Genomic DNA, 22,306 nt, shown 5'->3' on the forward strand with positions numbered 1-22,306 from the left:
GGGTCCAGTGTGTTGGACATTTGAAAGCAACATATGGCTGTGGCAGGTTATGTGAAGCCTCTCGTTTCCTCCACTTCGCCCAGTTTAAAATCTGATTGCATAAACCATCACCAGAAACAAAGCCTGTAAGTCTAACTCCAGTCTGTACGGTCCAGTCTTGTATATGTTCTTCACAACCTAAGTTTGGGTGGTGTGTTGGTGTAATAGAAATGAATGGATGAGGTAATGTAAGTTTAGTCTTGTACAAACATGGAAGCTGTTGTGTTTTTAGAAAGCAGCTCTGTACTGGATTCATCTTTCTGGCCACAACGTTGGCGGTTATAATTAGTATAACAAAAATTAGTTAAATATTTCTGTTTACACGACTCTGTCTCCCTGCTTGTGATATTATGGCTGCGACTGCCAACTCTCCTCTTTGATGAATCATTTAAGTTTATTTTAAGCAAAATATGCTTAAAGAGCTCCTCAAATGTAAATATTTGATGTTATGCTAAACTAAATATGTTGGGGATTTGTTAGGACAAAACAAGAGATTTATAGAAGCTGGGTCATTCAGTGTCGAGTCAAAAATGTGTCTGGCTAAGCACTGCGGTGTCGGCCAATCATCTTTACAGACACTTAAGGGCTGACACAGTTGGCTCATTTCTTTTTTAATAGTGTCATCTACAAAGGGTTTTATTTTCTATAATGGCAGAAATTATGCATAATTAGTGCTATAAAACACGCCTGCACTTGTAATGTTGTCAGCGACCTTGCAGATAATTTTTCTTTTACACGAATTTAGAAGAAAAAAACAAATCCTGTTTACAAAATAACAAGGAAATGTAATTTGTTGTATAGCTACAGTCTTTATTCAGGTCCTCTGAGTACAACTGTGTAAGCTGACATTTAAAGTGAACATTGTGGGAGGAGGAGGGGTTTCATTTCCCTTTTACTATTATACTTATTTACTCATATACTTATACAGAGATGCTTTCTAACTTTACTAGCCAATAGTGGGTCTGCAACTACAAGCAGTAACCAGGCAACCGTGGTGAAAACAGGAGTACTGGTTTAGGACAATAGGTAGTGCAGGTTGGACATGACACCAAGCTGCTGACCTCTGTCAGTCACCTGTAGACACTAAGTGGTCTCTCCACTTCAACCTGTCAAGACCAAACGCAAAAAAACATTCGATCTGAGATTACAAATACAGGAACAGAGAACGATGTTTAAGGGATATGAAAAACCTAAGAAGAGTTTTACGTAATAAAAAAAGGCAAGCAATCACATAACTGCACTCTACAGCTTTGCTCTTCAGTTTGTTTTTTCTTTGATTTATTCATGGTATGTTTTTGAGATTTGATTTGAATTATTTGGCATCAGCAAATGAGACTTTTTTTTTTTTTTTTTTTTTGTTTTTGGAAAGTGTCGAACCTCAAGGCTTGATTGATGATGGCACAAGCCCCATGTTTTTCCAGTCCGTCAACTACTAGACTCCTTCCTCCTCACCCGCTCCCTTCTTATTGACCAAGACATGTGACTATGTAGTGTAATCATGCAGCTTGGTGTCAAACTAGAGCAATGCCTGTCACAACACCTGGTTTTGCAGGTTGATGGTGGGTGCGGACTCTTGAATTATCCTTCAGGGGGAATCTTCCCCGGCTCACTGAGTGACGCATTTGCCCTCATAGCGTGTAACAGTTCTTATGCAAAGCAGACCCACTGGCCATACCACACACAGCGATGTTATATTTGCAGGCTTATGCAAATGACTGACCTTTCACAGAGCATTTACATCAGGGTGGGAAATTAACTTTTTGGACCAGCAGACTTTGTTCCAGTTGGATTTATATTATATTATTATAAACCAACCAAACTGCTCATTATTATATTACAAAAAAAATTTACTTTACTTTTTGCAAAATAAAGATATTAGACATTTTAAATCATTGGAAAGTGGAAATTGGAAAATGTTAATTATTTAATGGTGATTTCCCCTCATGACAGCCTTATTCAAGCAATTAATATAGCCTTATTTTGGTAATAGTAGTAAAAAAAATGCATAGATTCATGAATAAACATACTTTTTTTCTGTCCATTATAAATTAAACATGTTTTTGCTCCCTTCCTGCTTTTTAATTATTTAACAAATGGCACTCCTAAAAAACTTTAGATCATGCAGTGGAGTGTATCAGCTGTAGTACAACATGCAGAGTATTGTAAACAAAGCTTAACTCACCGTTGCAGTAGATCATTGATGTGATATAACAGTAGATGCCTCTGTCATAGAGAAAAGACACGGAAGTGATATGCAATAATAACTGTAGTTTATTTTGAGAGAGTTTATGGGCCTAACTATAACACATAGTCAAAGAAGCAGCGAGTTAGTTTCTGAGATGAGGAACAAGTGACAAATTAAGACATGGCTCACACAACCTGCCATTAGTGCTCATGTATTTGTTTTATTGGCAGTACAGCTCACACCTTCTGTCCGGTTTGTCGATATGCTCATGTCCCACCAAATTCTCATTGGTTGGACAATCGCTGGTGTTAGGGTGAGGTGGCAGCTTTAAATATTTTGTAACAGATCTGTCTGTATCTATGCTGACTTTAGATAAAGACCGTGTAAAGTGATTTAACAAACTGTGTTTCAATATTTCTGTGTTCAGGATTTAGTGGACGGGTGATTAGCATAAACCCGCCCCTGCTGCTGTAGAGGTATAGCTACATTCAGCACACACTACTACTATTACAGTCTACAGTTAGCCAGTTTACTGAGTTAGCTGCCGAGCTAGCACCCGAGTTAGCCGCTGAGTTAGCAGCCAGGTTAACCGCCGAGCTAGCACCCAAGCTAGCAGCCTAGTTATCCGCTGAGTTAGGAGCTGAGTTAGCAGCAGAAAGCTCTCAGACGTAGCGTCCATGTTTCTGGTAGAGGTGGTGACTTTGATTGACAGGTGACACTTGGTAGGGGGCGAGGCGTCAGCGAACTCAGAGGGCACCCCCACAGCGTTTGGGAGCAGAGAAAGAGAGTGAGTTTTACACAACTTTGAAGCCTAATTTCATATATTTGGCGATTTTTTTAATCATTCAAATTTGGCAGGGTGGTTAACAACACACTTTTCTGTGGTATGTCAAACTCAGAACACATATTTATTCTTACTTTACACGGACTTTAAACCTTCAATAATAAGTGCAAATTGTCTTTGGTTGATTACAGCTGTAAATGACAGTTATTGTAACCATAAAGGTATCATGGAGGTATGATAAGTAGGTGTAACAGCACTCACATGTAAAAAAAAAAATCAACTTATTAGCTTAATTAGTAGTAACAGCAAAAATACTATGGTTGAAGTCTCATCAGTGTGTAGTGCTTTACTGTGGTGCATTTCATTTCATGACTGTATTTAAATGAAACACCAAAATAGTAACCACACCGATGATTCATCTATAGAAGTGGTTGCAGTTGTGTTAATATGAGTAATACATTGTGCTAGATGGGTTTTTTTTTAAGCAGTGGTATCGTTACTATTAAAAGTTGAAGCAGCTATTGGAGTAGATTGATGTTGGAGTGTTGAGTGTTTTTGGAAAAGGAGGTTATGGAGGAGTGTGGAAGAAAAAGATTTAATGTAACAGTTCAGAGAAAAGAGGAAACTCCATACCTTTTTTTTTTTTTTTTAATTTGTTTGATGCAGCATTTACTAATCCAACATGAAATTTCCAAATTATGCTCGTGTTGTGACAGTCCTAAAGAAAGCCTCGGGTTTTAACAAACTGAACCCGATGTAGAAGTTTCGTGATGCATATATGATCAGATGGCTCTCTTTCACTGCCTGTGGGTCATCCTCTGGAGCCCTATTGAATATTTTCCAGGGTTATAAGCTTTCACGTCAAACCGTTTTAAAGTCAGAGTTACAGTGAAATGCTAGTACACTTCCTGATAGGGAGTCATATAGCAAAAAAAAACCCCCATCTCTGTGTGAGCTCATTTGATGAATGGAGAAAAGCAACATTTGTAATTACAGTAGATTTTGAAATGGGAGGTGAGGGGGAAGTTTGTGTAATTTGAATTGCAACCTAATAATGGGATCACCCTTACACTTCCAGTTTGTTTTTCTTTAGTACAGACCATAATTAATTGATTGGATTTGTGTGTTTGGCTGGTATGAGCTCACAATTAATGCACTAAATCAGGAGTAGAAAGCTCTCAGCAGCGGCTTCGTTTTGTGGGCAGAGTTGAGGTTATCTGTCGTCATGCAAGGCTGGAGATTTTGGGGAAGTTAATGCAGTCACTTTCGCCTTAGTTGGCTATGATGGATTTGTCCTATTTTGCCCTCTCTAGCGCAAGTTAGAAATAAATTAGATGAAATTAGCAACAACTCCTAATGTAGTTTACTCTGGATTGATTTACTGGTTTATTAGATTTTACTGCAGTAATAAAAGTTTGTCACCATCTTCTCACATCAGGGCAAGGTTATAAGGGCCGTAGCTAACAATTATTTTAATTATTGATCCATCTGTTGATTATTTTTGGTGTTAATCGACTACATGTCATTAAACAGTTAAGAATCACATCTTCCCAAAAGCCCAACTTGACACCGTTTTATATCATTTCTTTTATACAACCATCTGTTCAAAACCTAAAGAGTCCAAACATACAGCGACAAAAAGAAAGAAAAATGATAAATTAAATAATTGTTGATTCATTTTCTGATGATTGACACATTTATTATTCATCTAACTATATTTTTTAAAGCTTTAATTTTTAATGTGTTTCATAGTTTGGCTTTTCAGAGGGAATAGATTTATAGCTTTTATTTGTGTGTGTGTGTGTTGGCGAACTAGATGAGAGCTACATGTTATCCTTTAACAGTTCAATAGGTCCCTCATTATGATGGATGTTGAAAACTTTTAGCAGGTCTTAAATGAGTCTGTTTATTTTGTATACTGACACAAGCAAGAGTAAAGGCACAGACGTATGGGAATGAGATCATGGAGAGAGATAAGTTCACATTCAAACTGACTGAACAAGTTTAGTCAGTTTGAGCCTCATAAAGAGGCATTATAGGATCTGGCTGATGATAAGATGACATGTTGCATGTTAGGGTTTGCTGTCTTTAGGGGAGGTGTGTCTTGACGTTCGGTTTGCCTCGCTGCATGCTGGCCAACCATAGGCTGCTGAGCGGTGGGCTGGGATAAAGAAGCGGGGGGCGAAAAGAGAAGGCTCTAGGACCCAGCGGCAAAACCGTGAGTAGGCAGGCAGAATGGGGCTGAGTCACTGCATGTGTCTGAGAGGCAGTCAGAAACAGAGCAGAGCAAGGGAGCAGAGGTGATCTCACACTCATCAGCACAGGATAACACAACCATGATGGGTTGACTTGGGGGGGAGGTGGTTGGAGAGAGGAAGTGTGCATTCGCCACCACTTGCTCAGCTATGGAGACCAACAAAGTTCTTCATTTCGTGCCTTCGGGTAAGTGGATCAAAGCTCTCAGAGCTGCTCCTCAGCTGTGCACGACACAGCGTTCACTGGGAGAACCTTGGGGTTCCCTACCTAGTGAAACCTGAGAACCCCCCCTGTGCAAAACGTGCAACCCACCTCCACTTCCACGCTCAGGCACGCCAGATGTTTGTGTGTGCATGTGTTCTACTGTATATACTTGATGTGGGTTTTTTTTTTGTGCTCGCTCTTTCTGTGTACTTGGAACTGTAGCAATGTTCAGTTTGTGATAGAAAGCCTGTTTTTTGAATTTTTTTTTTTTTTTTCAGGGGAGGAGGGGTTTCAGAAGCCTTGTTGTGGTTAGAAATGCAGATGTTTTTGTGCATTTTTGTGTGAGTGTGCGCTTGCCGTTTTTCTTTATTTTTTTCTTGTTTATGTCTGGTATGCGACAGCAGAGGGTTCCTGCGTCGTAATTCTTCTTCAGTTGAGGAACCGAACCTTGAGAAATGATTGCATTGCAAACCCACCCAGAGAAAGGCAGTATACCTGTCGAGCAGGGACAGCTGGAATGCAGAAGGAAGCTCATAATGCACTTTCTCATGTGTTGCGCTGACGGGGCTTCATGCATGTGCGCATGCTAGACGGGAGAGAGAGAGAGAAATCTACACAAGCACAAGAAACAATTTGTGTGAATGTGTACATGTGTCTGTGTGTGTGTGTGTGTGTGTGTGTGTAGATGTTTTTGTGCATGAGAAATAGGGAGGGAAAAAAGATATCGCTGTGTGTTTTTTGTGCCGGTGTGTGTGTGTGTGTGTGTGTGTGTGTGTGTGTGTGTGTGTGTGTGTGTGTGAGTGAGAGAGATATAGAGGAAGACAGACAGATTAGTGTTGGTGACAGCCACAGGAGAGCTGCGAGTTCTCCCCTTACTGAAAGTCCTCTGAGAACCCAGATCCCATTTGGAGGTGTGATGCGGCTGCCTCCTCACTTTCATTTTGTCTGGGAAGGCAGAGCGGGATACTGCGTCTGAGTGTGTGTGTGTGTGCTTGTGCGTGTGTGTGTGTGTGTGTGTGTGTGTGTGTGTGCGTGCGCGTGTGTGTGTGAGAGATGAGGACGTTTTATGGGATAATGCCAGTGCGGGGAATATTATCTGAGCATGCATGTGTGTTTGTGTGCGTGTGCATGTGGGATAATGTGCAGTAATATCTTGGTGTTTGCATACATTTTTGTGTGTGTATGTATTTTTCAGAGTTCAGTCGTGCTCTGGTGTGATGTGTGAGAGCCTGTGTGTGTGTGTGTGTGTGCGTGTCCGTGCGTGAGCTTCATGCATCGTGCACACTAACTACATCTCTGAGTGTGTGTCGGGGCGTGATGGACACTGCTGTGGCTCGTCCTCTGAAGAGTAATTTGCATTCATTTGCTTAGGAGCTGATTAGAGGCAGAGAGGGCATGTTTGATCCTCACAGCAGAACAATTTGGTCGCGGGAACAGAAAAAGGTATTCAAAAGGTTTGTAACCAGTCACAGAAAAAGGTTGAGGCTGAGGTTTGAAAAGGGTTCGGTAGCGATAGGAGGAAATGTCTGATCTAGTCATGTCTAATCCTTTTTAATTACAGCCGTTTTCAATTTTCTGTGTCATGTAATTTAACCTTGGCGTTGCATATTAAGATTTTACTGCCCAGTAGAAGAAAATGACAAAAAATACATCTGCAGGATGGTGTTATTGATTAACACCAGCGACTCAACAAATACTTTGCCAGAGGATTAGATTTCCCCCCAGCTTTCCAAACTCACTTTACAGCTCTCCGGATGATCAAATAAGGCAGAGGCGAGCTTCTCTGCGCAGCACCTTTCATCATACGTAACAAGAACATGTTGTCCGTCAGAAAGCTCCAACCAAGCTGTCCATACAGATTACAGAAAATGTTTTTTATTGGCCTTGTCATGGCGAGCTTTATCAAACCCTTATCGCAGCAGAGCGCAAGTAATCTTCCAGATCGTGTCATTATCGGTAAGAACCTGCTGACAGGTGAAGGAGCAGCAGGGAGCCGTGTGGGTGGAGGTCAGGAGAAGTGGGATTCACTTTATGGAGTTGTAAATTACCGCAGAACTTTCCATAATTACACAACGGGATGAGATTGCAGTGAGTTGCTGATTTTAATGCTGGAGGTGTGTAGAGTGATTTACCTTTCTTGTTGTGTTATCGTGAAGAGATTTTGTTCTCAAAATTGCTCATCAACAAGACGCTGCCCCTGAGAGCGATTGTTTTAATTATTTATCACATTAATTATAATTAATCACAAGTTCTCTGAGCCCAAGATGATGATAGCTTGTTTTGTTTGTCAGTCCAAAATCCCCAAAGATGTTCATTTTACAATAATGTAAATAAGCCAAAAGCAGCACATCCTCATATTTGAGAAGCTGGAACCAGGGATTGGTATTTGGTATTTTGGCATGATGAATGAGTTCAGTGAATAATTTAGGAGAAGTAAGGAAGGAAGAACGGACTTACAAAATGGCTTCAGTGTTGAATATTAAAGTTTATATTTTTTCCATTAATCCGGTATCTCGATTAATCTCATAACATAAAAGTATCATTCAAAATAGAAATGGACAGTAATTGAGTAGTATTGTCATTAATGACTTTCACTAAACTGCACTGTTATAGTTCTGCTGTCAAAATTAACCATTAAAAGTCCATTTCAATTGAAAGTTAACAAAATTTGTTGCAACATTTTTGTTCCGCATCTCATAATTATTAATGTTATGTCATGTAAATGTGCCATATCGTGATATATTTCAAGGAAAAATGAATCCATGGACAGAAAATGATGCTGCAACTACTTTGGTAATTGATGAATCGTCATTTTTTTAAGCAAAAATGCCAAAAATGTACAGGTTCCTGCTTCTCAAATGTGAAGATTTGTTGCTTTTCTTTGTCATATATGACAATAAAGTGAATATTTTTGGGTTTTGGAAAACATAGATATCCTCCAGTTGTGAGAAATTATAATACATTTTCATTTCTTTTGGAAAATTCAATTGAAAATAATGGTTAGTTGCAACCCAAATGTTATTTAAATTAACTTTGTTATTAATAGTGGCATTCATTTTAACCATACCATCCAGGCCACAGTCTAAAGAGTCAGATACTGTATTTCAGTTATGTAATCTTACTTACTGTCTTTTTATATTGTAGCGTCTTGAAAAACTGTCAACTGAAGATAGAAAGATCTGGTTCAGCACAATCTGTAAAAAAAACCAAAAAACGACAAAAAACAAACACAAATCCAGCTACTCAAGACAAATTTCTTTGTCTTTTTTATTAAAAACAGGTCTGATTAAATATCCTAATCACAACATGAAAGTGAAATGTTGCAGCGTAGTCGTGCTCCGTGCTAGCAGGGTGTCAGTCTTCAGGTGTGACAGACAGCCTGATAATCAGTGTTGCAGCCGTGACCTGCAGAGCCGCAAAATATCAGCATGGAGGACACATAGTGGCTGTGTGAATTAGTAGTTCGACCATGTGGAAGTGGAGGTGTGTGTGTCTGTGTGTGTGTGTGTCTGTGTGTGTGACTGAAGATGGATGACGTGTGCCTGTGTGCATGTGTGTGTGTGTGTTTGTGTGCTGTAGATGTGACAGTGATCTCTGATCAGTATTCACCGCTGGCAACAGATCTCAGAAGCTCCAGCCTCTGAGCACAGCCATCTGGGCAGAGGAGAAACACACATAGACACATACACATACAAATTATTATACAGTACCACACACACACACACATGCGCACACACACACACACACACACACACACAGACATGCACACACACATATACAAATACACACTAGCACTGAAATATCAAGAAAACACATTCATGCAAGACACGACAAGACAGTCACATATGCACAAATGTATCGCACATGAGCATTTTTTTTTGTTGATATTTCACACTACACACACACACACACACATACACACACACACACACACACACAGATAAATACACGCGTGGACTGTGTCACAGATATTGTCCATACACACCACCGCTCTTAATTATATACACAATTCATACTATCTACATAATTTGTTGGTTTACACACACAAAACAATTATGTAGATGTGTCAACACAGACACTCGTCCTGCACAGTTCAAGGAACACAGAATGACGACCACACACTCATTACAGTTACAACTCACACTGACTCACACACACACACACACACACACACACACACACGCACACACTGACTCACACACACACACACACACATATGGTCACATTTGTTTGTTTTTATTTCTCTGTCTGACTATATATTTGTTTTTCTCCCATGCCCATATTGGCATGAACACACACTTTTATCTTCATCCTTCAATTACACACACACACACACACACACACACACAAAATACACACACAAACACACACCTACATCTTTCTTTTTTTTTTTGAAGGTAGAACAGGCGCAAGACAGCACTTAAAAAAAGTGTGCGTGTGTGTGTGTGTTTTTTTAGGCCTGCAGTACTGAAAGTGATGAAAACATTTCCTGTCACCAGAGAGGAGTCGTGCAGTCACTGTGAGACTGGTGTGTTTGTTACGACGTATATTAAGCTTTATCATAATTACAATCTTTTTAATCACCAAGTGGAGCAAACGTACAGCACTTTGTCAAGGTGACACATGACTTGTGTGGCATTAGTGAGCACTGACTTCTTTATGTCACACACACTCCTACGTATGTGAACAGTGTCTAATTTGCACTGTGGCGTCTGACCGTCTCTCAGTGATAAAAGATTTTTTTCTCACTGTGGCATCAATGAGGTGCAAGTAACAAAACAAGCACTGTTGCTACAATAAAGAATGATAAAAGGATTTAATCTATAATTAAAGCTGAAAGCAGTGAGGAACGGGGGCCCTTGCACCGAGGGAGAAGCAGTCGTGGTATCACACACACTGGAGGTCGTCTGACACGGCACTCAATTTTCAGTATTATGGGACTCTGTGTGAATGTGTGAAGGATTATTTCCTGTGTGCAGTGTGTGTGTGTGTGTGTGTGTGTGTGTGTGTGTGTGTGTGTGTGTGTGTGTGCGTGTGCAGAGGTGACATATTTGAAATTCATTTGACGTGTATACATTTAATCAGCTATATGTCATTTAGGCTTCACTTCTCGTCGCCTGCAGGCAATACTACGTAAGTGATATTAATGCGGCAGAACATTTTTCAGAGAGCAGCTGACATGCATACACAGTTTCATGAATATTGGACGTTGCACAAAGAATTTAATTATCCCTCCCTGTTTCCACTATGCGGCGCTAGAGAACACCCACTAATTATATGTCATGTTTGGGCTATTGACATTTAGATGTGTTCATGCTTGAAGTCTTATCAAGTATGAGAAATTTGGGGCATATTGGACAATTTTAAGTTAAAGCAACTTCCTGTTTTATGTTTTATGCAAAATTGACCGTTACGCCACATCAAGGATGTTTCACAAAAAATTCACAAGCTTCACAATTTAGCATTTTGTAGCTCTTTAGATGTCACCTACCAAATTTAAAGGTTTAATTATGAGTTAGGAGTTGCAAACGAATTGCACAGTAAACTCAAAATGGCTGATTTCTTGTTGGACTCAGGGTATTTGAAGGTGGGGGCTTTTACTTTGAAATGCTCTGCAAGACCCATATCAGATATCACATTTCACTACTTCTGATGCATGTGCAAAGTTTTGTGACTTTGAAAACGTACTTGTCAGGCAAAAAAAATGTCCAAAAAACATCTATCATGTTGAGAACGAGGAGAGCAATGATCCCACCGAATTTCATAAACATCAAAGCAACTTTATCCAAATATGTCTCTCTGATTGGAGGCACTGTGGAGTCCGCTGGCTACACCTGAGCCCAGTCACTGCAGACATGTTGTGATTTTTGCCAGTTCTGATGTGTGTGTGCCAATTTTTGTGAGTTTTCCAGCATCCCACGCCTTCAAAAATTCATTAGCAGACAATAAGTTCATAGGCCCTGAATCTTCTGTGCTCAAGCCCTAATTGTATATTCCATATTTTCTGTACATTCAGTATTGGAATATCACATTCATGTAATGTGAATGTTTTTAAAGTGAGAGACTCAGGATGGAAAATGACAAAGAAGGCGGGAAAAATTACAAAAACATTTATATCTACATGTATTTTTTTGTATACAGTCACACAATGGAAAGCGCAGATGTGCTTATTTGTATTTTTGGATTGTTGGGCTGTTTTTATTGTGTAGTCTGCCACCTGCCTGTTTACACCAGGTCAGCAATATGCATAGTCAGTGGTGAGATGTGACTCTTAAATCTCAACCCTCTGACTCCCACTCCCAAAAAAACCATACTACCAGCCTAGCTTACTTAAATGATGAATTACTGTTACATATTATTAGCAGTAGTGGTTTACATGGGAAAACAGTCATTGTGCATAATGGCAGCTGAGTTGGTACATTTTCAGATTGACCTGCAAACTTTGACTGAAGGATGAACCGATCCCGGTCAAAGGTCATGATCACTGTGACCTCACGTCCGTCCCAGTCTCATGAACATGATTTCCTCAGAAAAGGCTCGGAGGGAAGTTCATTACATCTGGAACAAACATCCACTCGGACTAGAGGATGTTTTTTAAGCCATAACTCAAGAATTCATACACTAATTATTACAAAGTTTCCCACATATTTCTCTAATGGGTTAAAATGATGAAGTGATGACATTTTATACCCAAAAGGTCAAAGGACTATTTCACTCTGACATCATAACGTTCTGCAAAAACACTTTTCTCACCATTACTCAACACCATAACTCAGAAGAACAGAAGGAGGGGAAGATTGTGGCCATATTTCAAATTTGGTCTGACACTGAATTGGTGATTGTAAATATCTTTTGCGCTGCTGTGTTGAAGATTTGTGTAAAGCACATTTTAGAAGTTAGTTTCTGAAACACTGTGTAATGTCACAGCTACAACTTTTACAGTTTTATTGGCCAAGCATTTGAAAACATACAAGGAAAATACACTCAATACCTTTTTATAAAATTCTTTCACTACAAATATTATGAGTGTGGACAGACACAGATGTAAACTACAGCTTCATTAGTTGGCGGAGGCATATAACCAGGAGGCGGTATTCCTAGTTTAGCCTTACATTGATGACGAGGCACCCAGACAGACCCCAGCTGTGTATTCACACTTGAATCTCGGCATGTTCTAGATTAATTTCCTCTTTGGAAAAGCTGATCGGGCCTCTCCATGTCATTACCAGCTGTCAGCACATTGAAAGAAGCTGATGGACTGTAATTGGCCACAATTGTCGGCAGCCCCTAAAGGACCAGATATGCTCTGGACACCAGACGTGCCTGGGATTATCTCTACTGTGGGCGTCTGCAAACACACGTGTTCACACATATTTGTTGGCATGTACAATCCATGTTAAATCCTTACAAACAAGCGTCATGCACACCGGATGTGGATGTGAAAAGGATAAATTGGTCCTAACAAATTCTCACATGCAACATATTACTATTAATTCTTCCATATTTCATCAAGTTTCTAAGTATGCTCCAGGTGTGCTTTACACCGCAGCACACCGAAATGCACCTAAAATCATAATCTAATAATTCATTTAATGGTTTCTTCTTTTCTAGGTTGAAAAAGGCTGTTTTTTAGTCTTTACCAACACAACAAATACCCATATTTCTTAAAAGAAGAAACCTTTTTATTGAATTTTAGTTGAATTTGATGTCCTCACTCATCCAGTGTTTTTGTTGCAACCCTATTCACCACAGTGTTCATGGCGCTGTTGGTAAAGGGAATACCTATTCAAGGACAAGACTAAATTGTGCCAATGCCTGAGGACTTTTCTAAGCAGAGGCAAGATGTTAAAGTATTAACACAAGCTGCGCAGTGTTCCCTTCGACCAGGAACCAGGAACCACATCCAGGACAAATTTTAAACTAACTGAATGACTAACGACTAACAGCCAAACGCTGCAATCATAGCTGACTGACAGACCAACCAGATGCAACATAAAAAATAGACAAAAAAAAAAAAAAAACGCATTCAAAAAGCATTCACAGGAGGCTCACTTTGCAAACACTGGCACACTGGTTGCTATGGTAACTGAGCGCTTAGTGCCCCCAGTCCGTTCACTTCAAACAACTGAATGAAAAGTTTTTCTGATCGACTTTAACAATGGATGCTGTTTTTTTTTTATCTGTTAAATAACATGAAGTAACACTGACAGATACACTAGCCAACACTGCAGCAGATTTCAGTGGGAAAAAAGGCTTTTATTCACAAAAAACAACCAAAGAAAGAGTAACTTGGGGGTAAAAGTTACCGAGATCCAGACATCAGGCTTTCACTGTACCTACAATGGTGTCAAGTTAGTTTTATTTGTATAGCACCAAATCACAACAGAAGTTATCTCAGGGCACTTCTTATATAGAGCGAGTCTAGACTGGACACTTTACAGAGGTTTTTTTACAGAGGTAATTTACAGAGGCCGTCCCCTTTTAACAGTAGGACACCTCGAGCAGAGCCAGGATCCAGGTGAGCGGCCATCTGCCTTGACCAGTTGAGTTGAGAGAGACACAGAGAAGCACAGCAACAACAACAATAACAGGAAGAACAATGATAATAGTAGAAATATGATGATGATGGTGATAATAATAGTAGTGGTTGCAGTGGGCAAAAATGACATCATCATAAAGGTCTCCTGCAAGAGGAGGAAGCACAAAACTACAGGGAAGATACCAGGTTAATAACATGTACTACCAGTGCATCATGGGAAATCCCCCAGGAGTCTAAACCAGTTGTCCAATGCAAGCCTGAGCCGGCCCAAACCATAAGCTTTGTCAAAAATTAAAGTTTCACGCCTACTCTTAAACATATAGAGCTAGTGTCTGCCTCCTGGACAGAAACTGGTTTTCAACATCCAGGCTAATTTTTTTGTATGTATTTTAGACAGGAAGAAGCCAAGTAATAAATTTAAGGATTCATGCCTAGAGCTAAATTATGCTGAATAGAGTTGATTGTCAACAAAACAGTCCATTTAGATTGGCTCCATAACATTTTCGTTGTATTTTGGTCGTCTGAGTTGTCCAAATATGCATCACGAATGTTTTTCCCGAAAATTACTAAATTCTATTCTGAATTCCTCCTTAATGTGGAATTTACAAGCTACTCAAACAGCCTATCCCCATTAGCACCATGTATAAAAATAGCCCTGTAGTCCCAACATGGTATTTAACGTGTTACTCTGGCAAACCATTTAATTCCACATGTCCTCATTGCTTTATAGCCCCTCCAGATGTGACTGTATAAAAAGCATCTGTTGTTGTGTGAGGATGCTAGCAAAACTTTTGTCCTCTTTATGAACCCCTCCCAGATAAAATGGGGGTTTAAATACTAGTGTGCTGCACCATGTGAGCAACGGCCAGTAGTCATAAATCAAGACTGAATCCAGTTACACCAGTTGTACGGCTATTTTTAACCCTAATTACAAAAGCAGAAAGTCTCACAGTCATTATTAGATTGTTCCTTTTTATTCACAAAATTGGTCGTTAAAAAAAAAAAAAAAAAAAAAATTCTGGATGTTTTCCGACAAATGTTTTTCCAGCCCCGTTGTATTTTTAGCAACACATCAATTTGAATTCAATAGTATTTAAAATGTTTTCGTTATGGGTGAAAGTGGAAGAATGAATGAAAACCTGATGTTACTTTGGCCCTTTTTTAACGTAGATTCACTCAAATCGGGTTAGGGTTAGGGTCAGGGTCAGGGTTAGGGTCAGGGTCTTATTTTAAATACAACAAATGCTTTTGTAAGGTTGATTGTCAGCTGCCAGTTTCCCCCCAAAATTTTAAGCAGAGTGTCATTCGCTGAGTCACACAAGCAAGAATAAACACATACAGATACAGACAGTTACACACACACACACACACACACACACACAGAAAGATTACGCTAATGTCGCTATTTTTACATACATAAATGCACTAGAAAATACAGAAAACACACACACACACACACACACACACACACACACACACACACACACACACATACACAATGTTGGTGGTCCTCGCCCATCTTTGGTCATGACATGCCTTTGTGGTTTGCCGATGTGTAATTAGGCTAGTTTACCGCTCTCCCCTCTCACACACATGCACAACCATTTGACTGCAGATGAAAGCTTTACACAGGTTACAGTACAGGAAGCAGCACTGCGTACAGGCGCGAGGTACTTGTTTCAGTTCCTATTTCATATTTCTCTCTACAGTCTTTCAAGGCTGCACAATGTTGCCACCACAGAACAATTTGTACAGCGCTGGCTACTTTCTCCCTTTGTACTGAATTTAATTTAAAACCAACAAACAGATCAGAGCAGAGTGGTAGACATGGTGCACTACTGCTGCCTTATATATATCTATATACACACACACACACCCCCCTCCTCAATGTAATAATTATTCCAAGATGTCTGAGAATGCCCGTGTTGATGAATTCCCAACCCTCGATTGGAAGATTGCCTTTTCCATGTGCTAAATAGAGTGTAGCATTACGTATAGCAGGCGTAGCGCACTCTCACGAGGCTGTTGGCACACACACACACTCTCACACACATTTTATCATAATCTCAATGACACACACACACACACACACACACACACACACACACACACGTTCTATCATGTATGACCCACACAACTCAAACAAGATGTAGTCTGAACGGCTGAAACAAGTTGCATCATGTTGTCCGATGAGTCCTGCAGACATTTTCTCCTCCGTCCTGCTCAGACAGTTTTTTTTTTTTTTTACGCCATGCTGCTGTTTCCATATAGCTGTTGAATGTTGATTTTTGCACTCTTCCTTTTAATTTGTGTCTGATGCTCCTTTTTGTCCTCGACAATATGCCGCAGCTCTAAAATTGCCTCCTATAACCCGGGCACATTTAGTGTAGTTGATGTCATTTTCTGAGGTTAAGATGTCAGAGTAGTTTGATGTCAAATGATAAATGGAAAACAATGTGATGCGGTTGCACTGGTGCATTTCACACTGAGTGACATACAAGGGCAAAAAGGATCTCAGCCACAGTGTAAATAGCAGGTTCAAGACATAAATTAGACATAAGACCACACATACCACTTTACATCCGGTGTCAGGTGGAGGATTAAACGAGAATGCCGGCGGTAAGACGGACGATAAGCTTAGAGAACAGTAGCCAAGGTTGCTTAATTTAAATTCTGTCTGTGTGGTGCGTGATACAACTAAGCTAAGCAAAGAGACAGCTACTGAACAGGGCAGGGCAAAGCATAGACACTGCTGAGGTTAGTGGTTTGAGTCTCACACGGACCCCGCATGATATTAAAAAAAAAAAAAAAGTATAAGCTGCAAGGCTCTTTTGATTAAAATGGTCATTAAACTTTATATTTTTATCTATTACTGGAAAGCGTTGCATAGCTCGAGCAGTGTCAAAATCTAAATCACTTTAATCCACATTTTACGTAAGAAAGACTTTTCCATACTGGATACATATAAGGAGCTTATATAAGGTGGAAACGGACAGACTGACACATATAAAGTAGACTGGATTTGTGCCGGCATTTTGTCTCCTGCTGCGTTACATCGATTTTTTTTTTTTTTTTTTTTTTTGCTGAAACTGTGTCTGTGCAGTTCTATGGGGGGACACCGCAAATGAAAAGCAGTGAGATGTGCTGTCGGATGGCGGGCAGGGTGGAGCGATATACAGTAGAGGGCTGCGTGGAGGAACAGCCAGACTTGAAAGGGAGATGGTGGCCTGGCTTTAATCGAGCCAGAGGAAGAGGGGAATGTGCAAGCAATTAGCAGGAATCCCCCAGCACTGGTGTTTTTTTTTTTTTTTTTTCTTTTCCTCCTTCTTCTTCTTCTGCTTCTTCTTCTTCTTCACCCCCGTCTATGAAAATCTCAGCAGCCAATTTCTGCTGCAAGGGGTTGGCGTGTGTGTGTGTGTGTGTGTGTGTGAGTGAGTGAAGGTGTTGTGTCACTACCCGCGCACACACACACACACACACAAACATGCACACGCACACACACATTCACTCACTCACTCACTCACTCACTCAATTGCGCGCCAGCTCATTCAGTCCATGGCTCGCTCACTGTCAAGACACACACACACACACACGCACACACACACACACACACACACACACACACACACACACACACACACACACACACACACACACACACACACACACAGCAGAGAGCGTCCCTGCTGCAGCACCTGAGAAAAATCCGATACCTGTGTTTGACTGTTAGAGAATGAGAGAAAACAGACAAGCAGGAGAGAAAAAAAAAAAAAAAAACTAAGAGAGAGGAAAGTGAATGAGATGGAAAGATGTGAAAATTGGAAAAGGACACATGAAAAATAGAAGGAAAGAGGACTGAAAAGAAGCAGAAAAAGGAAAACGGGAAAGAGAACAGAGGGAAATTATGTGGTTAAGTAAAAAAATGTGATGCACAGCTACATGGAGAGATGACAGAAAAGACAAAAAGAGGGGAGGGGGAGAGAGGGGGGGGGTTTGAAAAGGATGGGGGGGGGGGACGGGTCGGAGGGGTTTAAATTGGAGCATGTTCCTGCGCTAACCTCAGTCACGATGTCTCATCTCGCCACGCCACAGACAGGGCCTGGATTCATCTGTGAACTCACTGTAGCCGGCTCACTATAACTATCAATCCCTCTCAGGTGAAAAAGGACCAGAGGATTACCGCAGAGGCTTTGTGAGTCCACAGACCTGACGCTAAGAGACACATCTTAAATTCTTGAAAGAGCAGAAATGCTGCAAGACTGAATTTTTTAAGAAAATGTAAATTTTACAATTAGACAGTTATTCAAAATGAAAATTACATTGAGGGCAACAGTGGTGGCATTAATTCCTCTCTTCAGGGAGATGTCCTGTTGCTTAACCACCTGTCTGTCACAGTAGGAAATATTTGACATGCTAAAAAAATAATTTAATCAAATTTGCAGCGACTTGTTTTAACTGGCTTGGTCAGGTTGGCTAGTGGCTACGTCATTTTTAACACTTCTGTTCTGTGAAGTTTTTGGACAAATTTCCACATAAATACATGCACAAACAGCATACATGTTTAAACACACACACACACATACACACACACACACATATGCACGCACGTACACATTCAGGAAGAGGAAACACCTGTAGATTCTCAAATCCTCGCAGATAAAAATATGTACATTCATTCAGGGCTGTGTGAAGGTGTGGGAACACACATCAACACACTCTCTAATAAACACATCAACAGCATATGGCTCAGTGAACACACACACACACACACACACACACATTTCTGTCGAGCATCAGTCCACCTGCTCGCCAGACCCGTGATCAAGGCTCTGCCGTGACATCATCAACGTCAGACGCTCCCACCCTGGGACTCAGCTGTCTGTAGCAGAGCCAGCAGCTATTTCTTCTTGCTCAAACAAAATCACACTTTTGAAAATATTAGTACTTAAAGAAGCTCAGCTAGTATGTGAAGCTCTTGTATCAGAATAGCAAGATGGTTACAAGTGACACTGAGTGAACATTTCCAACATCAGTGTAGAAAAATGTCACGGATAAAGCAATCCGTGATGAAAAACTAGCGCTCGCAGAATGTATTCTGCAGAACAAGATTCCCAATTTAATTGTGATATTGTGACATTTTGAGTTTTTTAATTATTTTTTTTCACCAGTCACTTGTCACAATGTGAAGTTGCAAACTTTAAAATGTCTCTGCATTCCCTAGTTAACAATGTGCCGTAAGCATCTCTCATTGAAAGCATGGGCAGAACTTGTGCTTCATTATAGCCTTGAGTTTGAATGAGGATTTCTACCAATCTGTTTTCAAGGAAACTGAAGGACAAAAAGTAGTTATGTTTTTTCCCCTGCTGTTGTGATTTACTTCAAGGTCCTTTTGGATAAAAACATCCATCAAATCATGCAGTGTTTACCTCAGATACCTGGCTGGAGGACAGCAGAGCCTCGTTGAATTTTCAAACAAATATCGATAACCTACATTATGTTTATCGAGGAGCTCTCACATGTGGCACAAAGACGATAAGACATCAAACACGGAACAATTAGTACGAACATTTTTGAGATTTTGTCATGTGTTTCATGAAAATCGATAAAAAAGTGACCTAGAGATACAAGAACATAATTGGATATAATGAGGAAGAGCAATGAGAAAGTAGTGATCATTTTTTATTACAGAGCAATCTGCTAATTATTTTCTTGATTAATCAATCAATTAATTTATATTAATATTAAAAATGCTTAAAAATACCCATCACAAATAACTCAACGTCCAAGGTGACGTCTCCATGTGTTTTTGTTTTGTCAATCCAAAAGTCAACAACTCAAAGATAATCAGTTTCTTATTGATCCAGACAGGAAAATGTAGTAAACACTCACCACGATGAATAAATCATCTAATTAGTTACTCTTCTGTAAATCGACTAATAAATAAATGGATGAATTGTTTCAGCTCTAGAAAAAAGGATTTCTGGTAACTGCTCTGTAATGTAATGAATTCAGTCACTCGGAGAATATTAATGTATTTTGAATGAATGAATGTATTTGGTTGCATCTTATAAATATATTGTGTAGACTGTGTTAATGTTTTGTATAATATTGACACCATCAGTTTGTACTATTGATCTCACATCTCACATCCAGACTCTTGATATTCTTGAAAGTCTTGACTGCTAAAATTGAATTTGGTTGGGTCTACTGTTGGTCTTTGATTTTAGCCTAGGAGCAAAATTACAGTGAACGTGTGAACCTGTAAATCTGATGAGAGACCAGCAAAGACTTGTCCGGACGGATCAGGGATGTGTGACTGTGACCTTGTGAAGTGTTATTGTGATGAGTTTAAGATACAAGTCAAATCATGTTACGTATTACATCATCCAAACCACATTTGGCTTGAAACTACACCTCACTGATGTGGTTTGGTTTTTCAATAGCTCAGCGGGGCCACAAGCATGGCACAAATACAAAATACCTGTAGGATTCTGGGGCGGCTTCCAACCTCAGCAATCAGTTTATGGTCCGCTTATCGGATCCAAGATTATTTGTAGAGCAGCCTTTTCACCACTTCCTCGTGGATCCCGAGGCTTTCCCCAGACAAGCGTGACCTGGCTTTTGCCATCACCTGAAGATGGAAAGGACAAGATTGCGAGCGAGATAGTGGAGTTAACCAGAGCTAAAAAGGAAGAATGACTGATGGTCTTACATTTGTTGGCTGGCCAGAGTCATGAGACCAAATAAATGTTAATGCTGCTGGTTGATGTGTAAATAAGCTCACAGGTTTGCCATATCAATGTTAGATTTGGTTTCTGCAGCAGTCAATGGCTAATGCAGATATAAAGTGGCAGTCTAATACTTACAACAGCTTGTGTCTCCATTATTTGAAGCTCACATTCACACGTTTGCAGCAGTTTATTTTATATAAGGGCGTTACCTGTTGTTGTAGTCGGTTTAGCTGGGTATGAACAGTGTGATGGACACTTTGAAATAGTATACGGCAAAGTCTGCAGAGTCTAAGTTGATCATGCAAATCTATGTTAACATGTTAGCAGCTGTGAACTAGTGTGAGTAATTCAAATATATCTTAAAGTAAATAGTTCTTAGTTCAGGCCTGAGAAAATAAAATGTGTAGGTGGGTCTGCACACTGTACTAAAGCCCTCTTGTCTAACTTTAGGCTCCAGTATGCCCCTCTAAATCTTGGGAAATACCATGCGAAGATGTATTGTAAAATGCCATTTACAATGTGTGTGTAATTAGCATGCCGACTGAAGTTCTTTAAAATTCCTTGGGAATAAAAGCAAGACGAGTAAAGGCCAAATGTGGGCCTGCTGTTTAAAATGTGTATACGAGCAAACAGACTAGCCCGCAGAGCATCGGAGAGGAATTCCCTCTCCGCCTGGGCTCTCTCAACGACCGCAACTCCAGAGAGGACGGGTGCCAAGAGAGCCTATGGGCACAATTAGCCAACAAAAGGCCCGGCCTCCTCCTCAGCGCTGGCCCACCCCTCGTAGATTCCCCTACTAACACAGCAGGAGTACCTTTTAATCTCTTGCCCTCCTCACTTCAGACTCTCAGCCTCACCTCTCCCGTAAATTCCAGGGTTTGTCCCTCCTAGGGGTTTTGGCATCTGTTTTGCATGTACCTGCAGCACACTGCCCTGCAATAGAGCAGCCTGCATGTGGAGGAAGGTTGGCTCAGTTTCAACCTGGCTGTTTTATATATACACCAGGGGTCATATAAGTTGACTTCCTGTTGTCCTGAAGAATTTGAATACACATCAAACACTTTTTTTGATGCAATTAAGGCAGTGAGTCTGCACTGTGTTAGAATAATGAAGAATAATGAGTGATTGTTACCAATAAAGTCATCCACAACTGCTTGTGAATATATTAGGTCCTCCCCTTACACTTGATTAAATACCTGCAGCCATTAAGCAGCAGCAGGTATGTTCAGTGCATTCAATCTGCAGTCTCTAATTTAAGTAACATACGGTGTAATTACACAGGGGTCGAGGGGTGTTGGTGCTGTTTTTAATTAATGCCTTTATGAATTTATCTTAATCTAGCAAAATATACAATTGTCTATGCGTATGCCTGTACACACCACTTAGGAATGTAGTGACTTTAAATAGAGCAGGGTTAGGTTTATATTTCAATATTTTCTCATGTTTTTTTAGTAATTACTTACTAATGGAGCATTTTGAGTTACTGCCATCATGCAGTCAGTATATTACTTTCCTTGCAGTGTTAACATCCACCATTCTGCACTGGGTCTGCGTTTACTGTAAAGATG

At 40.1% G+C, this 22,306-nt stretch overlaps 1 protein-coding gene across 2 annotated transcripts in view; it reads left to right on the top strand.

Moving 5' to 3' along the window:
- Positions 1–5,333: 5,333 nt before the first annotated feature.
- Positions 5,334–22,306, top strand: part of slc4a11 (solute carrier family 4 member 11) — a 102,945-nt gene continuing 85,972 nt past the window's right edge. For both annotated transcript variants that reach the window (XM_053335673.1, XM_053335674.1), the window contains exon 1: positions 5,334–5,450. In XM_053335673.1, coding sequence (XP_053191648.1) covers positions 5,414–5,450 — 37 coding nt within the window. In that variant the 5' untranslated portion in view covers positions 5,334–5,413. The remainder of the gene's footprint in view (positions 5,451–22,306) is intronic.

The sequence above is a fragment of the Scomber japonicus genome, chromosome 16, assembly GCF_027409825.1.
Source record: "Scomber japonicus isolate fScoJap1 chromosome 16, fScoJap1.pri, whole genome shotgun sequence".
Lineage (NCBI taxonomy): Eukaryota > Metazoa > Chordata > Actinopteri > Scombriformes > Scombridae > Scomber > Scomber japonicus.